Raw genomic sequence first — 18,829 nt, forward strand, 5'->3', positions numbered from 1 at the left:
TCTCTAGGTCTGGTCTTAGTAATCGAAACTCTTCTCTCTGTCTCTGTCTCTGCCTCTGTCTCTGTCTCTGTCTCTGTCTCTCGCCCTCCCTCCCTCCCTCTCTCCCTCCCTCCCTCTGGCTCTCCAAGGTCACAGGCCAGCTTTGAATTCACTGTGTATCCAGGCTTGAGCTTATGGTTCCCTGCTTCACCCCCCTAAGAGCTCCCAGTGTGCACCATTATACCTAGTTTCCACAGGACTGGGAACTGAAGCCAGGTCTTCATGAATGCGAAGCAAATACTCTGCCTGCTTACCTACATCCCTAGCTCTGCATCACTGCCCTGAGAAATAACTAAAGATGCATGTGAGCTCACAACCCAGTGTGTGTGGTCAGCATGGGACTGAGTTTCCTCTCTGTGACTTCTGTGTGGTTTCTCCACCCTTAGCATCAGGCCATTCTCATGAGGGAATCTAGGGGATCTTCAAACAGAGGAAATAGAAGGCAGCATTCTTGAGACTTGGTGACTGTCTTGTGGCTTCCTGGCTTCCTACAGAACCCCATGAGCTCAGCTGTTTATGGCATGGGTATTTCACTCTCTTCTTTTGTCTGGTGTGTGAACAGGGCATGTAGCCTGTGGGACACCATCCACTGGGACTCCTGGGCCCCAGTGAACCCAGGTTGCCCCAACCTTGCTCCATCTTCCTTCCTCCTCACAAGTATTTACATGTTATGGGAAACAGAGTCAAAGGCTCCCGAGAACTCTTGCAAACCAGCCCTGACTCCCAATCCATAGCAGGCATCTGTTTCTGTTTCCCCGGTGGCAGTGAGCCAAAGTTTAAGGAGATTTTGAACTTGATTGAATAACCCAAAGCTAACCCACTTACAGTTCACTCATAAAATGTCTCTTACTTTTAATGAACATCCAGGGCATAGAGTTTGTAAAGTCAAAACTGGATTACACTTACAGCTGACTGTCCTCAGAAGGGGCTTGTCACCCAGGAGTGCCTGCTCTGCCTGGAACAGCCAAGGGTCTAAGGCAGCTGTTGACTTCTTCCTTCTCTGCTTTCTTTTCAGGCAGATTTTTCTTTTTGTTCATGTTTTCCTAAAGAATGTGTCTTCTGTCACTTGCTAATCACTCCGTGTGCCCATCCCTCCTAGAAGAACATAGGTAGAGTCTTCATACATGAGGAACAGAGCTCCCGGCCCTGTCGTGGCCACTGGACTGCAGAAGTCAGTTCTGCAAGAGTCTACCCTCATACATCAACGTTTGAGCAAGGGGGAGGTGGGGATGAGACATGAAGCCCATGCAGTCTGTCACCTGTAGCCTCGGGTTTTGTTTTCAGACAGTTGTGGAAGCTCTGCACACAGAGGCAGCATGAGAATTCTCCATGAGTGTGAGTCACCTCTGTCTTAGGACAATGTGCCTTGCTATTAGTGTCAAGTCCCACCTTCTCTCAGGTGTAAGCATGGGATTTGAAAGCCTTCCCCACCTCCTCTTTCCTTCCTCACTTCATTAGCTTCCCACCCTAATCTCTCAGCTACCTGCAGAGAATGACTGGGAAGACCCAAACAACGAGAGTAGACCACCAAAGCTCTCTGCACACTAACGAAAGCACATAGCTCCTGCCCCCACACACCCTGTGCTCCCAGCCATCTGGGCTGGGCTGGAGCCCAAGGATGGCCACGTTGCCCTAGGAGCTGAGTCCACCCTGGTGTATGCCACTGTGACAGGCCAGACTCTTCACACCATCCTTCATCCCCACGGTCCTCCCCATCAAAGACTCCATGAGCAGATAAAAGTTCCAGGCCTTCAGCCAGAATCTGCAGGAGCTATTGACAAAACTTCACAACATACAGGAGTCCCCAGGGCAGCTGTGGAGACAGCAGGCTACCGTTGTAATCCCAAGAGCCATAAATGTCATTTGTGGAGTCATCCATCCAGGAAGTCACTAAACTGCTGTTTGAGCCATAGTTCCTATTTTCTGACTTGGGACATACATTGTGCAAACCAAGATATATATATATATTCATTCAACAAGAGAGTCATGTGTCTGACTGGATGACTGGATGAGCGGCAGGCAGCACGGTGGGAGCTGGGGTTCCGTGACCACAGACACAGGCCTTCCTCCCCACCTCACCATGTCCTGCATGTCCACATGCAACAGAGCCTGGGACACGAAAACATGCCACTCCCTGCCATGGTCTCTCACCAATATGTGTCTATGTATATGCATATTTATGAGCGTGTATGTACATACGTATGTGTTGGGGTCAGCAGTCAGCATTCAATGTCTCTCCATTGTTTTCCACCTTGTGTTTGGAGGCAGGGTCTGTCATTGAATCTGGTGCTCACTGATTCTGCTAGGTCAGCTGGCCAGCAAGTCCATGCATCCCCCTGTTTCTGTCTCCCCTGTACTTGCTGGGATTGCAAGTACACACCATTACACCTAGGGACTGAACTCACGTCTTCACGCTTGTATGCTTCACACTTTATGGGAGCCATCTCCCTAGCCTATTGTCTTCTAGGATTTAATGACACTGTTTCTGCCCCCACGCTCTGGTTGCTGTGTCTATCTATAAATCTACTCCTCCTCATTCACGCTCACTCTGGGTGCCTTGGGAGCAAGGACTGGGCTCTTGTCTTCAATAGCTACAAACTTAGCGTGTACACAAATACCTCAGTGGGAGGAACTCTGAGGCAAGGGACTTTCAAACAGCTCTGAGAGAGGAAGAGGTGGTTAGCTGAGGAGGGGAGCATCCCAGCAGAAGGAGTATCTGTGCGAGCCCTAGGGACCTACATGTTGCCTGTGACCAGCCGTGGGAAAGGAGGTGGCCAGACCAGAGAAGAAGCTTCTGTGAAGTGGCTGACCATGTGACATTATCAGAGAGCAAAAGGACTGCTACCTGAAGGGGAGGAGGATGGAGGGGAGGAAGGACAGAGGGGAGAAAGGACAGAGGGGAGGAAGGACAGAGGGGAGGAGAGGCTGGGAAAGGAAAGGTGGGGGAGGCAGCAAGCAGGGAGGAAGGAAGTTACACAGCCTGTGGGGCAATGGTGGAACTTAGCAGTTACTTCTATTGCCATCTGGGGTTGAGGTCCTGCTGAGTGGAGCTGACAGCAGGGTGGTAAATTAGGAGTTCAAGGAGGTGGCAGGAGTGGGGTGACCTGGGAAGGCCTGGACTCCAGCCAGACAGGTGGGAAGCTCGGCAGGCAGATGCCGGAGAGAGTGCCCTCTGAGGAAAGGCAATTGCAGTCACAGCCATCACAGCAAATAGGTGGACACAGCATTCTGGTGACTCCCAGGCTTCCCTCACTGGGGGAGAGGACTTGGAGAAGACTGAGGGAGGTCCCAGGAGAGCAGAACACCATGGGTAGAAGAGATGCCCCCAGGTGATGGCAGATTGGCTGGGTGGAAGAACAGGTGGTCCCACCATTGTCTTGTGAGCGCTTGCTGGGATAGGACACTTTGAGGGCCCCCTGAGAAGGGGAGTTGGAGACCAGGTCTGAGATGGACCCATCACAGATGTCTTCAGGGGGTGAGAAAAATGCCGGCCATGATATCTGAGTGATAGAGGGGGGATTGAGGTGGGGAGTTCAAGAGAGTTCATCACCCCTGTGGTCACTGGATAAGAAAGATGGGAGCTACATCCTGTGGGCTTAACTGGCCTGGGAGCTCCAGATCATCCCTGTCACTTGCCTTTGGGATGGCCCTTGGCACTTGGCTTCAATCTTTATCAGTGTGTGTGATTGGAAAGTACTCCCACGTGTTCCCTTGCCATAATAGCTCATTAGTGCCTCAGTTAAAATAAGCCCCAAGAAGCCCTTGTTCCCCGTATTCGGAGCAGAGTGTACACACAATTCAAGCGAGTGTCTAACTATGTCTCTCTGTATATGAATGTGTGTGTGCATACAACATGTGTGCGCACAGGTGTGTGTCACTGAAAGTTTGGCAGGAATGTATGGAGGGTCCCCAGCCCCCGAGCTGTTAATTACAACTTAGCAGTCCATATTTCCAAGTTCCCAGAAGCGCTGTTGATGGCTGTGGTAGTTATGATGGTCAGACAGCCTTGCCTGAGTCTGAAGAGACGCCTGATGCCTAGGCAGGCTACATGAAGAGCAGCCATCACGAGACCTATATAGGTCTGTTACCATAGTCATGGAGAGATTCCTACAACACATCCAAGTGCTCTAGTATTTGACTGGGAGAGAGAGTGAACCTTCAGTCTGCATGATGCTTCTACATGAGACTGTCTAAGGGACCTGCAAAAACAGCTGCTACGGGGGCTGAGGACCAGAAATAAAACATTTGCCCAGTGTGTACAGGGCCCTGAGATCAACCCCCATCCCAGCCAATAAGCTACTAGAAAGAAAGGTGAACCACCAATTTTGAAAGGCAAAACTTAATTATGTATTAAAGAAGAAATTAGGCACTGGAGAGATGACTCAGTGGTCATGGGCTCTTGCTGCTCTTCCAGAGGACTAGGGTTGTTCTTAGTACCCACAGCAGGCAGCTAACAACCTCCTGTAACTTCAGCTCTGGGCAATCTGGTGCCCTCTTCTGGCTTCTGAGGCCACTTTTATACATGTGGCATTCACCACACAGACACGCATACACATAAGTGACAATAATAAAAAGAAATCTTGAAAAGATTTGTTAAGTTGGAGAAAAATGAAGAGAGTCAATGTTACATCTGTTCGGTTTGAGGGAAACTTGAGAGACCAGTAAGCAACCTAGGCACCGAAACACCTGCTACCATGAGCTCCGTGCTGCAGACAGCCCTTTTGAGGCTTAATTAATCTCTGGGCCTTGTTTTACCTAGCAATAAGGTAACGGGAATACAGTAGTCCCTTTTATCTGTGGTTTAACTTTCCAGGTTCCAGTTGCCTGTCATAAGCTAAGTCTGCAATTGCTAGGTGGAAATTTCCAGAAACAGCTCAGAAGTTTTACTCACACTGAGTAGCTTGATGGCCTCTTGTGTTACCCTGCCCCATCCCATGTGGCACCAGGTTGAAATCCTCTATCCTGGGATGAGAATTACCCTCTGTCCTGTGTGTCCGCCCTGTACATACCACCCACCCACCAGCAACACCACAGCCATCCTGATTATTAGTTCCTGCCCTGCCTGTGTGTTACAGCCATTATTTTCCTTAGTAATGGCCCAAGAGGAGGAGTGATGATGCCCAAGAGAAGCTGTGCTTGATATGGTACTTAGTGTGCTACATGGTAGTGTCAGTCGTCTGCAGGGAGGCGTGGTGAGTGCTCCCTGTAGATGAAGGCAGCATGGTGAGTGCTCCCTGTAGATGGAGGAGGCTTGGTGAGTGCTCCCTGTAGATGGAGGAGGCGTGGTGAGTGTTCCTCATAGATGGCATTGTCTGCAGTCCTGTTCCACCCTGAGCTGTGATATGAACTGGGTCATGTTCAGAGCTGAGCTGGTGGTTGTGTTGTACCTGTGCTTCTACACCCATCGATCTCTCCATCAGCAATGCCTACCTTCCCTTTGCCACTTCTCTCTGCTCACAAACTAGTTCTCCCATCAGAGGAAGTGTGTCAGGCCTCCTCACAGTATCCTCTCCAGCCTGCTTTATGTCCTCTGCCTCCCCTTCTGTGCCACATTGGTTCCCGGAATAGCTAGTTTATTATAGTCCATACTTTGTGGTTTTAATATCAAGCAGGTCTGGGTATATAATGTCCTGTTTTTCTTCTTGTTGCTCTTATTCAAAGCCTCTTTTATTATAACTCATGCTTATTTCCTTTGGGGGTGATCTTTTTGAGCTCATGATTGGTTGATACTCATCTGTGGGGAGGCTGAGTGTCCTGCACTGGAAATGCTTTTCTCTGGGCTTTGAGATGTTGTTGCTGGCCTGTAAATCAGCTCCAGCCCATTGCAGTGCTGTGCTGGTAGTAGTGTTTGTCTTTGCCCAATTCGTGTGTGTGTGTGTGTGTGTGTGTGATGCACTTGTGTGTAGGTGTATGTGTGAGTGTATGCATATAGAGGCCAGAGGTCAACCTTATGTGGCTCTCAGGAGCCATCCACTAGGACCTTGAGGTCATCAATTAGACTAGGTTGTCTGGCCAGCAAGTCTCAAGAATCTGCCTTTCTCCACCTCCCCAGTGCTGGGATTAAAAGAATGTACACCCCCCCCCCCATGTCAGTTATTTATGTGAGTTCTGGGGATTGAACTCAGGTCCTCGTGCTTGCTCACCATGTATTTTACTAACTGAACTGTCTTCCCCAGCCCCATGCTTTTGCTCTTATTTGCTGAACAATTTTGCCTCCTCGAGTTTCAGCTCACTTTGTGTTCTATACATGCATTACAAAATTATATTGTAGGCATCAAAGAAACCCCTCTGTTTGTTCATCAATAAATGAAACCGTGACTGTTGCGAGCCTCCTATGCCACAGTGAAAGCCAAGTTCAATCAGTCTTCCCACACTGCCATGCGGGATCAAAGCCAGGTCATTCATTTGATCTGTTAGGCTTTGCCAGTAGGGTCAGCAAAAAAAGCGTCATAGCCTGTCTGAAGGAAAAGTTCAAAGACAGCTGTGGACTGATGTCAGTGTCAGCTCACTGCTGCTGCTCAGAGGTCCTGGGAAGCTGGAGGAGAAGCCACAGAAAGGAGTTCTACCATCAGGAACTGGAGCAGAGAGACCAGGAGACAAGCACTCAGTGTGTGGATGAGTGCATGCCTACACAGTGGGTGTGTGTAAAGGCCAGAGGTTAACCTCGGGAGTTATTCCTCGGGAGCAGTCCACCTAGTTGCTGAGACAAGGTCTCTCACTCAGACCTGGGGCTTGCTGGCCTCACTGGTCTAGTCCAGTGACCCTGGAAGTCCCAGAGATCCACCTGTGTCTGCCTCCCCAGTGCAGGGATTTCAAACACAAATTATTACACTTGGCTGCTGTTTGTTTTAATAGGGATTCTGAGGATTGAACTCAGGGCATCATGGTCCAAGCCAAGCACTTTCCCTAGTGCACCACCTCCACAATGCAGGGAGAGACATTTGTGAAGAAATGTTCTAAAAGACGCACTGTGGAGAATGCAAGCTTGGCATGCCCCAGATATGTTTGTTTTAGGAACTGATCTTGCTCTCAGGTCCGCACAGAGGACACCCAGGGGGCCTCTGTGTTGTTAGTATAAGGTGTTGGTGGACATGATGTTTCTATTCAGAGTGTCACTTATTCCTGGATCCCTCTCTCCCTCTCTCCTTCTTTCCTTAGCCCACCTGGAAAAGCCACTGCATTCTTAGCTCTGAGTAAGGATCCTTTTCTCCTACCTGGTAGTCCCTCTCCTCCCCTCCCCTCTCTTTCCCTTCCCCTCCCCTCTGCTCTTCTCTCTCCCCCTGCCCATCCAGACATCCTTCCTTCCTCTGACTCTGATGTCCCCTCACAGATTCCCCTGAATGAACAAATTCCCTGAACAGAGATTGAATGGTCCATGGGCTGGAGTGTACCTGCTGCTCTGTTCCGTTTGCAGCAGATGCAAACCATATCCCCAGAGTCTTAGGGAGACAGCCTACAGGGTCTCATCACCTCCCAGGTCCTCTGCTCAGTGCCTGGCCTCATCCCCCACCCCACCCCCAACATTCTCCTGCCCTGAGGGCACACGAGGAGGGAGAAAGGGGTCAAGTCCTTCTGGCAAAAGTAACACCCTCTTCTCTCACCTCTGGGAAATGCAGGAACAAGGTCTGTCTAATCAAGCCTCTGGAAGAGCATGCCAAGGAAGAACAAGGACTCTTGTAAAGACAGCACAAAATCCCAGTGTAATCTTCAGGGAATCACCCTGAGACTTCATAAGGGCAAACTAAAGATCCGTTCAGTTACTTATTGAAAGGAAAATGTTGGGTGTAAATCATCAGATGTTGAACTAGGGAGGTAGCAAAGTCAGTGAGGTGATTTTCTTACAAGCTTAAGGACCTGTGTTCAGTCCCTAGAATTCACATACGTGCTTGGCATCCTAGCACCGAGGACAGGATAGGAGGCTTTTGGGATCTTACTGGCCATGTTCAGTTAGAGACCCTGTCTCAAAACGTAAGGGGAAGAGTCATAAAGGAAGACCCCAATGTCACCCTCAGACTTCAGTGTGACCCCTTGCACACACCTGCATAACACACACACACTACACACACACATACACACTAACACACACACACACATAGTGTTAAACATTGGTCAAGGGTGTCTAGGAACAGTCTAGAGCCAGTAGAACCTAAAGATTAACCTCAGGGCTCTGTTCATAGGCCCAGGTGTTGCCCATGAAACCTGTCAGGATTTTTAGAAACAGGAGACGGTCAAGACAGAAGCCAGGCAGCAGCTTCCTAACTAGTTCTCCAATTTTGAGTTCAAAATAATCCCAGCCAGGCTCTGCCTGCAGCCTGCAGATAGATACCTCAAGTTGCCTAGCTGTTGGTGAGGTCAGCCCTTCTGGTCTTTGTCACTTAGAGATGTTAAGTCTGTGGGTTTCCCGTCTCTGCCTTCATTTCCTCCCAGCTGCCACGGGCACTGCTCAGGCCGTGTGTCCAAGTGGTAACCACAGCTACCGGCTACCTGCCACCTGAGGGCTTAGCCTCCGGTACGGACGGTCACTTAGACATAGCCCCCTTTGGGGAGGTTACAAGAAGAGGGGCCTTAGCAGAAAGACTTGTCCAAAAGCAAGAGGCCACTGGCTCCATTTCCTCCTGTTTATCTTCCATACTGTTTTTCCAGCGAGACCCTAAGTTCAGCAGAGCTAGGCAGGGGCAGTCTAATGACTAAAACCATCAAGCAAACAGCTAAGCCAAGAAGTGAACTATAACCAAGTTGCAGAAGCCCCTCCCCCATCTCAACCCCACCCCATCCCCAGGGGACATATGCTCCTAGACCTGTGCTCACAAAATAGTCATATTTTCCTTCTTTCTTTCTTTCTTCCTTCCTTCCTTCCTTCCTTCCTTCCTTCCTTCCTTCCTTCCTACCTTCCTTCCTTCCTTCCTTCCTTTCTTTCTTCTTCCTGGACGGGCTCCTTGGGAGGATGGCGAAACAAACATCTTGGGAAGGAGGAAGGGCAGGGAACAGGGCTCGGTTTGCTGTATCAATTTTTCACTCTGCTGGCTGCATGTTTCTCACACCTGGAGGTGGAACTGTTGATCCTGGGGCATGAGTAGTGGCTGGAGCCCCTCCAGGTGCTTTTCCAAAGTGGCGGCACTGACGTGTGCTCTCATTGGCAGCAGAGAGGGCAAGTGTTGCTCCATCCCGGAAACACTTGCATTACTCATTGTTTACGCGTCTGCCAGGGTCCACAGTGCCATGGCATTTCTTCTGAGCTTAATTTGGAGCGCCCAGATTTCTCACAGGGTCAGTTGTCCGTCTCTCTAGACCTCTGCCTCACTGAGTACCTGTGGTCTGCTGTATTGGATTTGTTTGTTTAGCAGAGAAACATTGCTGTTTCTCTGGCTCCCATCGACCCCCTTCTACCCCAGCATGTGAGAGGTGGGCATCACAGAGCCTGGAGCTTTCTTGTCAACTTTAGCTAGAAAAAAACCAACCAAGGCCTGAGGCAAGAAGATGGCTTAGTTAGCAAGTTCAATGTGGATTTAGAAATTGGACTTCAGACCCCATCTTTTCTTTCCATGACTTTGGGATCTCAGGCATGAAGGAAATCTCAGTAAGGAAAATGACATTGAGATGTGTCTTTTGATCATCTTTCTCCCCAAACAACTTTTATAGGTATATGCACAAATTCTTCATGATTTGACACCGCATGTGTGCTTCTGGCTTTGTTTTCTTTTCCTTGAGACAGTGTCTCCTGTACCCAAGGCTAGCCTCCAGCTCACTGTGTAATGGAGATGGTGTTGAGCTGTTGACCCTCCAGCCTCTGTTTCCTGTTGGAGGGATGACAGGTGTACATCTCCTCCTCCTCCCCTCCCCCTCTCCCTTTGTCCTTTCTTCTCCCTCTTTTCTCTCTCACTCTCCCCTCCCCTCCATCACTGTGTTTTATGCCTGTTTCTGTGTGTGGATGTCCACTTTGTTCCTTTGAGACAGGCTCTGTCACTGGACCTGACTCTCACTGCTGCAGCTAAGCTGGTCAGCCCTAAAACTCCTGAATCCACCTATCTACACCCTCCAACACTGGGCTTACACATGCAGGTGCCTGTGTCCAGCTTGCTTTTGCAGCAAGTGCTCTTACCCACTGAGTCACATACCCAGCCTCTCACATGTATGTTTGTAGACACATTATCCATCCTTTCTGCAAGCCTCTGGCATCTATAAAATAGAGCCAGCACACACTGTGGATGTCTTCCCTAAAAACAGGCCCAACTCTCTATCCATATATGGTGTTTTATGGCATGGTTGGGCATTGCCCAGTAACCAACAAGGTTTTCATCAGCCTCATGACTGTCCGAAAGGAGTTGGCACCTCAGGATGCTGGTGACTCACTGTAGGTTGGAGGGGCTGTTTCCATAGTGGCGAAACTTCAGAATAACCATCTGCAAAGGCCAGGAAGGGTTTGGTTGTGTATCTTCCACCAGCTGCATTAGTGTATCTCGCCAGCTGCCCTGAGCTTCAAGCGAGGGCTTGGAGGGAGCCCTGGCCACTGTACCAACCAAACACCATTTCAAAAGGAAATTAGTTTTTAAAGTTGCAACCTCCCCCCACTTTCAAGAGATGGGCTGCCTGGCAGGAGAAAGGGAAGTGTAGTCACTGGTTCCAAGGTCCAGCTCAGCCTAAACTGTGGCTGTGGCCTTGACATCTTGACCCGGAGAAAGCAGCACAAATCGCCCCAGTTTGCAGACAGACTCCTGGCTGTTGGCCTGACTGAGCTCTTCTCAAGCTCAATGCATTTGGGTGTTGTTGAATGCTCAGAGACCTCATCTTCCTTGTTTTAGCCAATGCAGAAGCCGCAGAGGTGTCCCAGGGACTCCCCCTGCCCAGATCGCGTGATCAGAAGGCGTGAGCTACTAGAAAGCGGGGAATTACATGGCTGGGGAGAAATGAGACTCTGATCTGGAAGAGTCACATCCCTTGGTGCCACGTCAGCCTGGAACACACCCTGGCTGGGGCCTAGGGTTTTGAAGTACCACTTCCTCCTATAGTGTCCGGATTGCCCTGTTCACGTTTCTTGGTTCAAGAGTGCACTTGTGTGTTGTCACTCAGCCTGGGGGCCTGGAATACTACTTGCAGCTCACGAGACCAGCGAAAATGAGTCCTCAGGTGACCTGCAGGTCCTGCTGGGCCTCAGGCTGTCTCTGTGGGTTCATCTCACGTGGCTACCCTTCCCTTCTCAGGCACGGGATGTCGATGATAGTATCAAATAGTGTTTTAAGCCTGGCCCTGGTGTTCAGGAGAGGGTGAGAGAGTGAAGAAGACCTTGGGGAGTAGAAGCATTTGTAATCTTTCATGTGTGTTCCAGAAAGTACTGTTAAAAAATGCCCACTGGATTCCCTATCCGCACCACACCTGCACCTGTGGTTAAAAAAATGGAGATGAGCCTAGGGGCTCCATAGATACCCAAAGCCTGTGCCTGTTGCCCTGAGCTACACAGATCCCAAGCTCTTTCCTGATCTCCAGAACTTCACAGCCCTGCTGGATTTTTACCACAGTCCAGCTCCATCTCTTGGCATTTCCTTTTTTCTGGCTCTGACTCTGGTACTGAGCCTACCTGTACCAGAGGTCTGGATGCTGCCTGCCAATCACATGCCCACTTGCTGGTTCTGGTGAGCACCTGCTGCCCACAGTGGCTAGAGTACTGTTTCCTGGGTCGGAAGGTCAGAGTTCGGGATGATAGAGTCTGTTCTCTCTCCAGGATCAGGGCCCGAGACAACAATGGCTCCTACGCGCTGTGCCTGCTGCATGAAGGGAAAGTTTTGCATTATCGCATCGACAAGGACAAGACAGGGAAGCTCTCCATCCCCGAGGGGAAGAAGTTCGACACCCTCTGGCAGGTGTGTATATGTATCTGTGTGTGCCTGTCTCTTTCTGTGTGCCTGTCTCTGTGTCTCTGTCTCTGCCTCTCTCCCCTCTGAAGGGCACAGTGCAGGTCCATGGGACTGCTAGATCGAAAACTCTTAGAAACAAGAGGAGGGACAATGAGGCAATCTGCCCCAGATACTCCCTCAATCCACTCTCTGATTTCCGATGACTTGTTTGAGACATGTTGATAGAGGCCATTATCAAGTCGGTGAGGCTACAGAGATTTCCATCACGTTTCTCAAGCCATTACGTTCTTGGTGCTTCAAGATCGTGTGATTCAGGGCAGTGCTCAGAATTTAACAGAACGTCCCTGCCATCTGGGTCTAGAATAACATGGAATAACACACACACGAGAGAGAGAGAGAGAGAGAGAGAGAGAGAGAGAGAGAGAGAGAGAGAGAGAGAGAGAGAGAGAGAGAGCGAGAGAGAGAGAGAGAGAGAGAGAGAATCATAGATGACCAAAGAAAGAACCAAGGGCTTGTGACCCAGCTGCTCCTGGAGCTGAGAGAAGCCAAGGTGACAACACAACAGGGTAGATAAACCATGTGGACTTACCCCTCATAGCAGAGTCCCTGTGGGAAGTCAAAGCAGCTTGGGAAACAAATTTACACTTCCTAAGCTCCAGGCCTGCTCTGCAAAGGATTCATTCTCGACCAAACTCTCAGTAAACCTAGAGACAACTCAAGCATGCAGAAGCACCCCGACACTGTTCACCCCGCTCCCCACAATTGCTACTAAGCACATTTTTCTTCCTTAATTTGGGATCGCAGCTGCATTAACTATGGAGACAGTATGAAAAGTTGAAGGCCAGCCTCAGGTACATAGCAAATTCAAGGCCAGCCTGGGCTACATAGCAAAATCCTATCTCAGCAAACAAACAAGCCAATAAAGGTCTATCTTATGGAGATGATATGGATCCCTAGTGTTTCACCACCTGGCTGTGTGATGGTTTGTTTTAATGGTCATTTTGTCACACTCTAAATTGACCAAAAAGAGAGCCTGATGAAGGATTGTGTAGACTAGATTAGAGCACGACATGTCAGTGGGGACTGTTCTGATTGCATTCATAGACGTGGTAAGACCAGGCTGTGGTGGGTGGCACCATTCCCTATGTTGGAGTCCTAGTCTGTACAAGAGTGGAGAATGTTAGCTAAGCAGTAAGCAAACATGCATCCATCCACTCTCCATTCTTGATTCTGGATGTGACTCACAGTTTCAAGGCTAAAAAGTTTGCTGGCTCTACCCAACGACATCCTCAGCCTATCCCCGAGTGCCCTGTGGAAGAGACTGTCTGGGGTTTCCATGGCTTTAAAGTCTGTGAGGGCCATGACTCTGTCACTGGCTCCATTTCTGTCCTTCTACTGACCACTTTCTTCCCTGCTTCTCTTGCAGCTAGTGGAACATTACTCTTACAAGCCAGATGGGCTGTTGAGAGTCCTCACTGTACCATGTCAAAAGATCGGTGCACAAATAGGTGAGTGATTGGGACACATCAGGTCTAGTTTGGGGGACATTGGTCACTATCAGCGGGGTGTCAAATTTGTCTGTTCCAAACTAAAGCAGGCTGAGGCTTTGATTTTACCATGTGATTAAACTTGATGCCATTCCAATTCAAGGATTCATTAGTTGAAGAATAATTAATCACTATATTTAATTGCATGTGTTGCCAGAGATGGTAGCACAAACCTTTAATCCCAGCATAGGAGACAGAGGTAGGCAATCTGTGTGAGGTCCAGGCCAGTATGGTCTATATAGTGAGACTCTGTCTCAAAAAATAAAATCTTACTTAATTAAATGTGTGAAAAATTCAGTAAAAGAGCAAAGTATTGGTGCAGAAAGTTTACTGTCTCCTTAGTTTGTTCCTTCCAGTCATGTCAATTGATCTGACAAGTAGGTGGTTTGCAAGAACACAACAGTAATTGTCTAACCGTAACGATGGCATATTCTTCTTGCAGGTCAACCGCCAAGTTCAAATGCTCACCCTGTGGTAAGTATTATCACAGGTGCCTGTGCTGAGGAAGCAGTTGTATTTACATACTCGGGGAGTCCGGATTTAGTTAGCACAGGTTCTGGACTCCAAACTCAGCCTTGAAGACCTTGGAACTCCAGCGAGTCTGGGGAGGCACCTGCCTGTGGCCACTATTCAGCTAGCCTGTTTTTGTGGTTTCATGACTGGCTTATTTTCTCTTCATCCTTTAGAGAAGTATACAGAGTGAGGAAGAAACCCACTGTTAGATCAGAAAGGTCTCCTGTCAGATGTAGCAAAAGGGAGCATATTGTTCAAGTTCAGTCTTGCACTGTCAATATGAACATGTGTGAGCCATCCGTAGGTCAGCTGACATGCATGTCAGTTGGACAGGGCTGGCAGACTGGTATCTCCTTGAGTTTAGCTACTCAACTCCTTTGACCAAACCAATTGACACAGAATTACTAGAGATTTGACCTCCCGGGTAAACCGGTTTGGCCAATGATTAGCGTAAGGAGAGTATGCTTGGTAGGAACTCAAGAGAAAGGTCCAGAGAAGGAAAGAATCTGGGAGTCTTGGCCAGAGACAACATAGCACTCCATGTCACTAGATGAGACTGCACCCCTGACGTTCCTGTGTTGGCATACCCCTTTCATCACCCTGCCCACAAACAGAGAAGGATCTCAAGTCACTTCTCCATCTGGGATGTCAGAGCTGGTACTTTGTTACTCTGCAGATGTTGGTCTTCTCATATCTTGGGGACTCCAGCGTGAACATCCCAGACCATTAGCACTAATTCTTGACTTATGTCCTGCCAACTCCTAAACAACAAAATTGACCAAAAGCCAGAAATGTGTTCTGTCTCCAGAGGGGACGGGTGGCCACTCAGTACTGACACTGTTGATTCCAGGTTTAGTGCCTTCTACCAAACCGAGAGACCTTGAATTGACTAAAACACCAGTGAACTTGAGGGTCCTCTAAAATACAGTGCCACCAGGGTCCCCACTTGCATGGGGTTCCCATGTTTCTCATGGCTCTGGTATTTATCATTTGGTGCCCTTGAAAGAGATCTGTTGGCCCTCTCATCTCAGGCATGTCCAGCTTGTGGCCTAAGGGCTGCATATATCCCAGGACTTGTAGATGACAATGGCATCTGCAACCAGTGCCGCTGAACAGAGACACCCCAGTGATTAGAGTCACTAGTGGAGCCTGGCACACGAGATTTCCACAGACAACATCGCAGCTTCCTGTCTGAGCTTTAATTTTGCCGCCTTCAGTGGAAACTATTTACTGAGTATCTAGACATTGGGATGGTAGGTGCTTCTGGCAGCATCTCAAATGGTCCAGATTTGCATGCAGGAAATCTTGCTGGGGCTGGTGAAGGGGGTGGACTGTGCACTTGCAGAAGCAAAGCCAGGTAGCTTGTCATGACAAAGAATATCTTGCATGTGTTTTCTGAAACTAAACGCTCTATTCCTCTCTGCCATTGTGGTTTCTAGACTTGGTCACCTGGTGGAATAATCTCAAGAATCAAATCCTACTCCTTCCCAAAGCCTGGCAAAAAGGTGCTAAAGCATCCCCTGCTTGCTGTCCCTACGTGGTAGGATAGACCCGCACGCAAACCATGCTTGGCTCCCTCTCCCCTTCACCCAGCACAGCTCTGCCTCCATGCCTCCACCGCATGCCCATGTTTGAGTGCACCTGCTGAGCCGAGCGGCCCTTGCACAGTGCATTCCATGCTTTGCATGCAGCTTCTCCATCGCTGCTGCTGCATAGCCAGAACATGTTGCCTTGTTCTCTGCCAACACATAACTTCAGTCATTTCAGTGAGGACAACCAGTGCCCGCTGACTCTCACATCAGACGCTGCACAGTCAGCTCGCCCTTGTTGTCTAGAGTCACGTGTTGCAGCATTAGCACCTCTGTCACATGACACTCTTCACAATGGAGGGAAGTGAGGTCTCTGGAGCTTCTCTGCCCCCCGAGACATTGGGCTGAGTTTTGAGGGACAACAAAAAGAAAACCTCAAGATAGCTCAGAGGCTAAAGGCACTTGCCACCAAGCCAGACAGCCTGGGTTTGATTCCTAGAACCCACATGGTGGAAGGAGAGGACTAACTCCTGTAAGTTGTCCTCTGACCCCATGTGTGTGCTGTGACCCAGGCACATACTAAATAAGTAAATGTAAAATTTTTTTTCAGGGTTTAGGAATCAAACTCAAGTGCTTTACCACTGAGCTATGTCCCAGCACCTAGCTGATTCTGTAAACAGTTGTTTTCATTTTGTATCGATGTTTTTCCAAGCACATGTGCACATGGCTATGCAGAGACACACAGAGCTGAATAACAAAAGACATAAAGGCCCAGACATTTTGCTCAGTAATTATCCTCTATATTGGTCATTTGCTAGAGGACCAGATCACAGGAGAGAGAGTAACGTGATGGCCGAAGAGAAAGGAGACCATGCTGTGCTCTGCCCTGTCAGTGATAGTTAATGCTGGAGAATGTTCTGCAGCTGCCCGGGCTCTACAGCCTGAGCCTCGCCCAGATTCTGACTCACTCTCCATGCGGAGGGCACCATTGGGACTGGGGACGCTCGTATCCAGTGAGCTCAGTGGGCAGCAGGGAGCACAGTACCTCACGAGCTGAGGTAGTTAATATTCTCCAGTTTAGAGAGCTTTTCAAAGGTGTCAGTTATAAAGGCCACTCGGGCCAGCAGCTACAGCACTGTGGGTTGGTGTTAGACTCACAGACACCATAGTCCTGAATGTGACACCATACTTACCAACCCTCACAGAACTCTGTGGGGCAGCGAGTAAGCCTGTGTCTCCTCCTCCTCGGCTTGACTTCTCCTGAGCTTCCTACCACATCCTGTATGTCATTCCACTTGCCTAGTCCAAGGCCTGTTGCTAACTCACAGCCCCCAGCTCTGCACAGTCCTAGCAAGAGACACATACATCCTAGCATCTCATGTTTTATCTCTTGGGTCCCACCAGAGACAGATCAGCCAGAGATGCTGTATGGGCACGAGCACACATAAGCATATATATGATACACTCATTTATGCGTCCATGCATGGAAAATCTGTACTTGTGTGTATATATTTGTATATTATAGTTTCATCATATATGCACATCCATGCATATGTAGAATGTGTGTATTTGTGTATGCATATATTGGTGCTCACACATGCAGATGTATTACCTGCATATATCTACACACAGATTTAATACAAGAGCTTACCTTATGCAGTTACACAGACTAGATAAGCAAGTACAATGTCCGTGAGGGAGACTGTCAAACAGGGAAGGTCTAGAGTCATGTGCAAACTCAGTGGCATGGCTAAAGCTGCCACGTGGTAGGGGCCCGTTAGCTTCCCCTTACCCCTTTCTGTCTTTCTTCAGAAAATCTAAACTTGCATCTAAGGATTCTTACCTGATGGAGCCAGACCCATGGGAGATAATCTCCATGACGTAAGTCAGCTGACTGAGGACTGTAATTCCATCAGCAGAACCCCATCTCAGCAGCAGCACTGCCTCACTCTGAGATTGCCACATGACTCAGTGAGGGCCACTCAGATAGGCCAGATGGCATATCGAAAAGCCAGTGCCGCAGCTGGAAGAGATGGCCCAGTCGGTAAAGTTCTAGTCATTCAAGCTTGAGCGCCCAAGTTCAGGTTCCTGTCACCCATGTAAAAGCCCAGGCACATTGGCACATGCCTGCCAGTCATCGCAGTGCACAGAAGGCAGAGGCAGGAGGATTCCTTGGCCGTCAATTAGTCAAGTTCCAGGTTCAGTGAGAGACCCTGTCTCAAAAAATAAGGTGCAGAAGTGATTAAAAAAGATATCTGACATCAGCCTCTGGTCCCTGGATGTACACACACATGTACACACATGCACAGACACACACAACGCACACAGGAGTACACACACGGGAGTGCACGCGCACATGCACACACATGCACATACACAGGAGTGCATACACACACATGCACACACATGCACAGACACACACAACAAACACATGCACACACACACAAGAGTACACACACAGGACTGCACACACACATGCACAGTCACACAACACACACACATGCATACACACAGGAGTGTACACATACAGGAGTGCACACACACATGCACACACACAGGAGCACACACATGCACCACACATGGGAAAAAAAGCCAACACCAGCAAAGCCTGTCAGCCACACCTTGAATGAATTCTAGCAGGTAGAGAGTCCAGGAAACATATGCTTTGATTTTTAAGATTATCAGTTTGAAACTTTCACTAAAAAAATGAAACTAGGACGGTAATTTTGCTCGGTTATACAGTGCATGTCTTTTCCCCATAAGGGCCTGGATTTGGTTCCTAGCACCAGGAGGGAGAAATACTCTGAAAGTCAAGTACAATTTCTTAATTGATTTTTATTCACGTATGCATGTGCATGCTGGGTGAGTGTACGCTGCATGTGTGCAGCTGCCATCAGACAGCAGAAAGAACATTGGATCCCCTGGAGCTAGAGTTACAAATGACTGCAAGCAGCCCAGTGCGGATGCTGGGAACTGAACTTAGGTCCTCTGCAAGCAGCCTTAAGACGGGTGGATTTAAATTTGGAAAACAGCCATGTGTTTTATATTCTGAGAATGTAACCACACTAAGACGTAAGAGCACCAGTGGTCATACAAACACCTGCCGTTGTGCTGGTTACCTCTGTCCATAGTCATACCCATGAAGACTATTAAACAGAAACTCATCCTTGGATTTCTTGTTTTATTCAGCATAAATTTTGATGGCCAGGGTTTTGAGAAAGTATAACCAGAAAGGGCAAGGTCTTAGATCTTTGCTGTAAGATAAAATAGTAATCATATTGTTCATATGCTTCTCTTCAGGCTAGCCTACCCATAGCCCACCTTCTAGCAGAGTCTGCCCTCATCCGGGTGC

The 18,829-nt window shown here is 48.8% G+C and overlaps 1 protein-coding gene across 3 annotated transcripts in view; it reads left to right on the forward strand.

The window, feature by feature from the left end:
- The window catches only part of Syk (spleen associated tyrosine kinase), a 63,558-nt gene that overhangs the window by 28,689 nt on the left and 16,040 nt on the right, over positions 1-18,829 (forward strand). For 2 of the 3 annotated variants that reach the window (XM_038334586.1, XM_038334585.1), the window contains exons 4-7: positions 11,756-11,894; positions 13,315-13,396; positions 13,878-13,909; positions 15,388-15,453. In XM_038334586.1, coding sequence (XP_038190514.1) covers positions 11,756-11,894; positions 13,315-13,396; positions 13,878-13,909; positions 15,388-15,453 — 319 coding nt within the window. The remainder of the gene's footprint in view (positions 1-11,755; positions 11,895-13,314; positions 13,397-13,877; positions 13,910-15,387; positions 15,454-18,829) is intronic. The other variant, XM_038334587.1, reaches the window with a different exon arrangement.

This window comes from Arvicola amphibius, chromosome 6 (genome assembly GCF_903992535.2).
Source record: "Arvicola amphibius chromosome 6, mArvAmp1.2, whole genome shotgun sequence".
Lineage (NCBI taxonomy): Eukaryota > Metazoa > Chordata > Mammalia > Rodentia > Cricetidae > Arvicola > Arvicola amphibius.